Source organism: Bos indicus x Bos taurus, chromosome 16 (genome assembly GCF_003369695.1).
Source record: "Bos indicus x Bos taurus breed Angus x Brahman F1 hybrid chromosome 16, Bos_hybrid_MaternalHap_v2.0, whole genome shotgun sequence".
Taxonomy (NCBI): Eukaryota; Metazoa; Chordata; class Mammalia; order Artiodactyla; family Bovidae; genus Bos; species Bos indicus x Bos taurus.
Genome location: NC_040091.1, coordinates 53839319 through 53848011, shown reverse-complemented (window position 1 = coordinate 53848011; position 8693 = coordinate 53839319). Strand labels below are relative to the sequence as shown.

Here is an 8693-nt window from a genome sequence, read left to right as displayed (position 1 = left end):
TAAGCGGGTGACAGTATACAGCCTTGACACACACCTTTCTCAATTTTGAGCCAGTCCGTTGTTCCATGTCAAATTCTAATTGTTGCTTCTTGACCTGCATACACGTTTCTCAGGAGGCAGGTAAGGGGGTTTGGTATTCCCATCTCTTTAAGAATTCTCCACAGTTTGTTTTGATCCACACAGTCAAAGGCCTTAGCATAGTCAATGAAACAAACGTTCTCCTGAAATTCCCTTGCTCTTTTTATGATCCAATGAATGTTGGCAATTTGATCTCTTATTCCTCTGCCTTTTCTAAATCCAGATTTTACATCTGTAAGTTCTTGGTTCATGTACTGCTTAAGCCTAGCTTGAAGGATTTTGAGCATTATATTGCTAGCAAATGAAATGAGTGCAATTGTACAGTAATTTGAACAATTTTTGGCATTGTCTTTCTTTGGGATTGGAATGTAAACTGACCTTTTCCAGTCCTATAGCCCCTGCTGAGTTATCCAAATTTGATGGTAATAGATGAAAGCTCACACCTTCTCTTGGGATCCTGGACAAGCCCCCAAGATGATAGGTTGAGGCTGTGAGCTGTGAACCATGCAGGGATTTTCGGCCTCAGGAGGAGAGGATTTCAATCTGGGGCCAGAGACAAGCCTTGACCACTCGGAGCTTTTGTGTAACAAAGTTTATTAAAGTATAAAAGAGATAGAGAAAGCTTCTGACATAGACATTAGAAGGAGGTGGGAAAGCACCCCCTTGCCAGTTTTCACCAAGGCATCTTATACTCCTTAGCAAGCTGTTGATCATAGATAAAAGAAACAACTCAAGGCTGAGAGAGCTGCACCAGGTGCAGCTCTCTCCCATAACATACATATCTGCACAAGGGGAGTCCTCTCTGGAGGAGGTGTCTATGGGCAAGATATGTTGTGTAAGTCTCAAAGGAAAACAGGCTTCCAAACAAGATACATAGTTTTATTAACATAGCTTAAGAAAAATATTTCCTGTGAGTAGGATGTATTACTTGGTTGGGAAATTCACAACTCAAGGTTGGAAAAAAGTTACTTTCAGGCAGAACTGATTAACATCATAGCAACACAGAATTAAAGGACCCTCCTATGTGCCTAAAGCTGGAGCAAAGGAGTGTAGAAAAAAAGTATCCGATGTTTGCCCTTTGTCTCCTCCTGAGGCCTGGGGACCTCTGGCCTCCCTAGGGAGACCTACCTAGCTATTAACCCTTTCATTGGCATATTAAGGTCAGCACTTTAACTGCATCATCTTTTACGATTTGAAATAGCTCAGCTGGAGTTCCATCACCTCCACTACCTTTGTTCATAGTAATGATTCCTGAGGCCCACTTGACCTCACACTCCAGGATGTCTGACTCTACGCAAATCAACACACCATTGTGGTTATCCAATAATTAAGACTTTTTTTTTGTATAGTTCTTCTGTGTATTCTTGCCATCTCTTCTTAATCTCTTCTGTTTCTATTAGGTGCTTGCCATTTCATCTTTTATTTTGCACATCTTTGCATGAAATATTCCTTGGTATCTCTAATTTTCTTGAAGAGATGTCTAGTCTTTCCCATTCTATTGTTTTCCTCTATTCCTTTGCATTGTTCACTTAAGAAATCTTTCTTATCTTGCCTTGGTATTCTCTGGAAATCTGAATCTTCTAGGTTGGTAAGTGTCCAACATGTTACTGGGGAAGAGCAGAGAAACAGTTTCATAAAGAATGAAGAGAGTAGGCTAAAGCAGGGAAGTCACTCAGTTGTCGATGTGTCTGGTGGTGAAATTAAGTTCAATGCTGTAAAGATCAACCTGGAACGTTAGGTCCATGAATCAAGGCAAATTGGATGTGGTAGTGGAAGGAGGTGGCAAGAGTGAACATTGACACTTTAGGAATAAGTGAACTAAAATCCACAGGAATAGGTGAATTTAATTTGATGACCACTTACGTTACAGTTGATGTTAGAGATGGTTGACACTACAGATCAGCTCATTATACTTGTTTAGTTGGTAAGTTGTGTCTGACTCTTTGTGACTCCATGGACTGTAGCCTGCCAGACTCCTCTGTCCATGAGATTTCCTAGGCAAGAATAGTGGAGTGGGTTGCAATTCCCTACTCCAAGGGATTGCCCTGATGCTAGGACTGAAACTGTGTCTGCTGCATTGGCAGGCGGATTGTTTACGATTGAGTCACCAGGGGAGTCATCTGGTTTGATCTCCCAGCAAGTGGCCTAAGAGTCTTGAGGCTCAGCATGTCCATCATTAGAGAGGAGTGGAATCTTTCCTATGACCTCCCACTGCTTGTCCCTGTGCTGGCTGCTAAAGCAGCTTGGGGGAATTCTGATTTATTGGTGTCCTCATGTAAATGCTGAGTCCTTTCTTCTTTCCTTCTTGTTGAAGGAATAGAGGGTAATCATGAGGAATGAAGAATCCTGGGGCTAGTAGAGGGAAATAAGGAAAGGACTCATTTACTGAGCTCGTCCTGTGTGCCAGTTCCAGTGCCAAGGTCTCAACACACATCATCTCATTGATCCTATAAAAACTCCATTTGCTGTGTTTTCATCATTACCTCCATTTAATGGACAAGTGGTGCCTCTTGCCTAAGATCTCCCCAGCCCAAGGTCCACTCCATCAACAGAGCCAAAAACAAAAACAAAACAGCCCCAGAATCCTCAGCAATAAGCCTTCATTTGAGTGCCCTTTTTTTTATGGTTTCTGTGTTGATTAATTTTATGTGGCATTGATTCTAGCTGTTTCTGAGATGGTGTTTCTGAAAGAGATGAGCATTTGAATCCACCAACTGAGTGAAGACATCTGCCTTCACTAATGTGTGTGGACTTTATCCAATTCCTGGGGTCCTGAATGGAACAAGACAGCATCTTCTCTCCCTCTTTCTCTTTTTGCCCATGAACATAACAGCTTCTGGCTCTTGAGACTTGAGATGCCAGGACTTACCCAGGTCCCCTGGGTCTCAGGCCTTTAGCCTTGAGTTACATCATCAGCTCCCCCAGTTTTCAGCCCTAAGCCTTGGCCTGAGTAATATACCTGACTTTGCTTGTTTTCTCGCTTACAGAGAGCAGACTGTGGGACTCCATCTCTTAATGGTGTGAACCCATTTCCCTAATGTACAGAAGAATCTTGACCATCATGCCTTTGAACTGCTCAGATCCACTTACTCATGGAAATTTTACTATCATAAATGTAACACTACATCATCTGCAGTCTCTTGAATCTGAGGATGTGGAACTGAGGGTAGGGAGAGTTGCCTACGAGGGATAAGATGTATTTAGGAAGTGTTTCTTTTATATAGGCTGATAAATTGATAATAAAACATGCTGTACTAGTCTTCCCTATTTGGAAGAGATAGTAGGTATTATAGGAACAGTGTCCATCTCTCAATAACATGACCTACCCCACAAAAGGATAAAATTTATTTTTCTTTAATTAATTAATTAATTTTTTACTTCTTGTTGAGTTGGGTTTTTGTTGCTGTGCCCTGGTTTTCTCTGGTTGTGGTGAGTAAGGGGTACTGTTCATTTGGGTGCGTGGGCCCGCGGCTTCTCTTGTTGAGCAGCACATGCTCTGAGTGGTGGAGACTCAGTATTTGCAGCATGCCCTCTCAGTAGTTGGGGCCTGAGGGCCCTAGAGCTCTCAGGCTTCAGTAGTTGAGGTATGTGAGCTCAGTCGTTGCAGCTCACAGGCTCTGGCGCACAGGCTCAGTAACTGTGGCCCATGCGCTTAGTTGCTCCAGAGCATGTGGGCCAAGGTTCAATCCCTGTCCCCTGCACTGGCAAGCAGATTCATACCACTGGACCACCAGGGAAGTCCAGGATATAATTCCTTAATGTGGTTCAGAAATAGTAAAACCATGATATATGCCTGTGTGATTTTAGTATTTGATCAAAGGACATTGTATGTCTTTACTGGTCACACTAGTTTAATTCAAGAAGGACAACTCACACTCATGGCAGGCATGGGTTGATGAGGACAAGGGATTCTGGCTCATTTGCAGTGTGGATGATGCTTTCCAGAACTGAGAGCCTTGACTTGCATAGTGAAGCCCTTTCCCAGCACGGAAAGGCCAGGAACTGAGACCTATGGACCCACTAGGAGAACCATGAGAACTGCTCATGTCCAGGGCCACAGCGTGAGCCAGCAGTGATGATCCTGCCAAGAGCTCTTCGCTCCAGTGGCTCATTGGCCTCTGAGTAGTTTTCCCTTATTGTGTGCTTCAATCCACTGAAGAGCCACGGAAGTAAGTAAAGAGATAAAAGATGTCCACAATGGAATAGAGAACTAGTGGGAATAGTAGGGTTTCAGATCATAGACTATTTGGTGTGTTTCCTTCCATCAGTCACTGGAGATTTCTGAGGTGGAAACAGAGAACAGAATAATATATCATGAAGGGCACCAGTCCATGTACACTGAAAGTTTCTTTATTTCTGACCATTATTTTACAATCATCCCCTCAGAGACAATGACAATATGTACACCCCAAATTTCCCTCCAGAAAATGAGATTCATTTTTCTGATGCTATAAACCCATAACTCTGAAAGTTCCATCACCTCCCAGAGCCTACGTTTCCCACTACAATCCTGCAGCCTTGCTGGATCACCCTTCCTTTTCCCATTCACATTGAGCTGATGTCTGAAACCATAGCTCTGTTTTCACTTCATGATGTGGCCATGTCCTAGATTTCAGTTTCCAAGAGCCCAGAAGAAAACTTCCAATAGAGGCAACCACCTAGGCAGGGTTAGTATAGCTGTATATAATGGGCTCCATGTGAGTGCATATGTCATCACCACAGTGAGGACAGGGGCTGAATGTTAGCCAAATGGTCCTGGGCTGCCCTAAGTCTCTCAGAATCTCCAACAGCTCAGTCTGAAGCTGGGGAAGTCTGCCATCTAGAAGAATACCTTGAGGGCTGTAATTCTCCCGAGGGGCAGGATACCACTCCTGACTTAAACAGGAAAACCCAGCGGTTTGTCACAGCAGCTTCTCCATGACGGCCATGGAGAGGATATTCCCACACAGGCTGAAGGACCTGAGCTGGGAGCAGCGGCTCAGGGATGGCAGGATGGCCTCAAACTGAGAGTCCTGGATCCCACACTGGTCTAAATACAGTTCCTGGAGGGTGGCTGCAACTTTCTCTAGCAGAACTTGGAGCAGCTCAGGATTAAAGTCCATTAGGGTGACACCATTCAGTTCCAGGCTTTTTAGCTGACAGATGTTCGGACAACGGGACAGATGGGTCAAGTCTGATTCTGTAAGCTGGCAGTTCGTTATTGAGAGGTTGTCCAAGGTAGTCTTCAGGCACCTGGGGAGAAACCAAGAAATCAGTTCTTAAAACTGATGTCTACAGGTGATATAAAAATGGTTTCTACAGGGCTAATGTTAAGTCTGATGAGGGTCAATACATTGATTGCCCAGTATCTCTCTAGGCTAGTCTTGTCACTTTCACTATGTATCTGAGTCAATTCATAGAACATTGAAAGGTCTCTTCTTCATTTATCAAACAAACTATAACATACTCTACTTCCTTATGAGGATGAATGAATATAATGGAATGCCCTAGAATGTACTCAGAGGAGCTGGACACGGAGTGTCAATCAAGCATAGACATCACTGGTTTTTAGTACTAGGTGATGAGATAGAAAATGGTTTCAGCTAAGGCTCCCTTCAATCCAAAGTTGGGCTTCAGAGGCCAATACTTCTGGCCACCGAGGCTTTAGGGAGACATGCATAAAGAAGCAACTTACACAAGATCTCACAACATCAAATGTGATGCCTGTCTAGAGGGGCTCACTTACATCCCTGCTAACTTTCTACCACTTTCTACTACCCTTTTCTCTCAGCTCGATTAACACCATCTCCAGAATCATACTTTTCCCATACACGAATTAATGTATCTGGAGCAAAAAATAAAAATATTTTACAGATGGGGATTTAAGACAGGCTCATTTTGATCAGTAATCTGATGAGCATAGAGCTTCTCTTCAGAATTGCTCTGGTTTGCTGTGGTTTCCCCACTTCAGTGCCCTCTTTATTTCCTATATTTTAAGTGATTTGAACATAGATACCTCTGCTGAAGGTAGAAATTATAATCCCTTTAGTGCTAGATCAACCATTCCAGTCAATAAATTGTACCTCCACAGTGGAGTGTCCCTTTCAAGAACCATTACACCAATTTACCCCCAAATTGATTTGTGTGGTTACAGGATATCACACTTCAGGAGAGAGTGCATTTGATATTCTAATGCTATGTTCAATGTTACCTAGCCAGTGGTCCACACTCACATGATTATCTGGTCCAGGCAGCCTTCAAGGAAGGAGGGAGACTCCAGATGGAGATCCCGGAGGTGGCCCAGCCTCTGGAACTGGGAGGTAATTTGTACAACGTGATCGTGCTCCTGCTTCTTGAAGGCAGATACTTGGATGGGGAAGAGACAGAATCTCTGCAAATTACTCATGTGGCCCAGGAAAGGAGCAAATGTGGCCAGGGTGGACAGATTCCAGGTGCAACTCACTTGTACCTCCTGGATACAGACCAGCTGCACCATGCTCAGGACCTTCACGATATTGCCCATTGGCATTGAGACAATCTTCAGCTTCTTGCAACACAGGTGGATGGAAGCTTTTCTCTGCTCCACCCACCTAAGGAGGTAGGTGAGGAAGTTGTCCAGGGTCCTCTTTTTCAAGGAAAGGTCTATAAAAACCTTCAGTGGCGCCACATGCTGCTTTGTCATTGACCTGGGCTCAGCTACTGGTGTTCTTCCTGAGCTTGTGCATCTGTGAGTACTGGCTCCAGACCACATGCTCCAGAAGTTATGACCAGTGTCCCGCAAATCTAGCACCCAAAGTTTGCATCTCCTATTGAGAAAAAGAAGATTGGTGGGGAAGCATTAAAATCCACCCAGAATGAAACATTGGTCTACAAATTTGAAAACAGACTTCCCAACTGTGCTGTAACTTCAGATTCCTGACATCACTTGCTGCCGTGCCTTCTTCCCTCTCTGACTCAATTTCTTCCATCTCCCTTACCCCTCCCTTCTTTTCTGGTTCCCCACTTCTAGTAACTTTTAGCATCATTGTGAGGAGGTGTGGCATGTTCTTTAGGCTTTTTTTTTTTTTTAATTGTAGGTACACCTACACTTCCCAAACGTGTTTCCCTTGGTGAGGCAAGGCCTCTAGGCTTCTACATTGCCTTCTTCAGATCCCTCTGGTCCATCCCTTTCCCACCCAGTTTTTCATCACCCCAGGTGTTTCCCCTGAGACACCCTGGATTTTGCCAGGTTACCTAAGTCAGACTCACCTGGCGCAAACCTTCTGCACAAACAGGACATCAAGGGCTTCTAGCACTGCTTGTAGGGGCCCCACATGAGGCAGGTCAATGAGGCTCCCCAGAGGCAGGTGGGCAAAGGGCCAGGCCTGTACCATAGCCTTCAGAATTTCAGTGTGTCTCCCATTGAAGGCCTCAGTGAAGAGGGGTGGGAAGAGCTCCACGGGCAGCTGTTCCAGAGCAGAAAAGGCCAAGTCATCATCCCTCAGCAGGTGCATTCCCGCCAGGTCCAGGAGTCTGGGTGGGGTCCGTACACTCATGCTTACTCTATGCCAAAAGGAATACTGTGTAAACTGTCAGAGAACAAGGCATTGGCTTCAGACCAAGCAGAGGCACACCTTAGACTGTCTCCCTCCCCTTCAGAAGAACCTACTCAAGGCCAAGGTCTGTGCACTGGCAAGGGTGAAAGCATCTTACTTGGCCCATATGACACTGTGGGCTCAGTGAGCACAAAGCTGTAACTTTTCCCCTACTGGATTCAGAACAAGCATTTCAACCACTAGCACATTGAAATCCATCTGCTGCTTTGCTTAAATCATGTCCCACTGGGAAAGTTACCAAGGTCCTGAAAGCTGACCTCAAGCTTTATTTTGGGAAGACTTTTAGATAGTCATTTAGAGCCTTGAGTCTATGGAAAGAGGACTGCCATGTGAAGCAGCGAGTCCCCATCCTTAGTTAAGCTGGATGGTAAAGATGAAAGAAATACTCAGGACATGTCATGTGTACATAAAAGAAGTATTTTAAATTTTGAGAGCTAATATTATAGACATTTTATTATAAATATCTTCCTAGTAAAGACATTTAAAAATTACTTCAACTACAGTACAAATCAAAATATTTGGGACTCAGGGAAAACAACATTGAGAGATAAATGGAAACCTGAAATCTCATCTGAAAGAAAATAATTAAAAAAGAAAAACTCTCCATGCCATCTGGAGTTACAGGCTACTTGTAAGGTCAGTTAACACCATATAAGAATAGTACTGACAATAACTTACTTGTGTGATGTGGTTGGTGTGGGACTCAGACCACAGACTCTATGGAAGATCCAGCCAGTGACTCTGGAGCCAGAAGATCCTGCATCCTTTCTTCAGAGGCTGAGAATCTTATAGACATTTCTGATCTCATCATCTCTCTGTGTGATTAACACAATCAGAAAGGGGTACCTGATTAGATTATAGATGGCCCTTGGTCCTTGGTCCTGATTGGATCTTCATTTTTCTCCACCTTAGGTGACTGAAACAGATATACATACGGGGAACAGAAGGAATGATGGAGAAGGAATCAAAGATTCATTGATGGATTCACTCCACAAACCTTGGTTGATATTGACCAATACGCTCAGTTATATTCCTGGGTTT

At 43.9% G+C, this 8693-nt stretch overlaps 1 protein-coding gene across 1 annotated transcript; it reads right to left on the bottom strand.

The window, feature by feature from the left end:
- Positions 1-4979: 4979 nt before the first annotated feature.
- Positions 4980-7592, bottom strand: LOC113906234 (PRAME family member 27-like). Its single transcript, XM_027564123.1, has 3 exons — positions 7306-7592; positions 6291-6863; positions 4980-5310 (listed from the first exon to the last, which is right to left on the bottom strand). Exons 1-3 carry the CDS (start codon positions 7590-7592, stop codon positions 4980-4982), a joined length of 1191 nt encoding a protein of 396 aa, XP_027419924.1.
- Between the last annotated feature and the right edge of the window lie 1101 nt (positions 7593-8693).

Coding starts and splice junctions, on each gene's coding strand:
- LOC113906234 (XM_027564123.1), bottom strand. CDS start 7,592: ATGAGTGTACGGACCCCACCCAGACTCCTGGACCTGGCGGGAATGCAC. Junction 6,864..7,305: donor GTGCAGAAGGTTTGCGCCAG/GTGAGTCTGACT, acceptor TTTTCTCAATAG/GAGATGCAAACTTTGGGTGC. Junction 5,311..6,290: donor TGCCTGGACCAGATAATCAT/GTGAGTGTGGAC, acceptor GTTTCTCCCCAG/GTGCCTGAAGACTACCTTGG.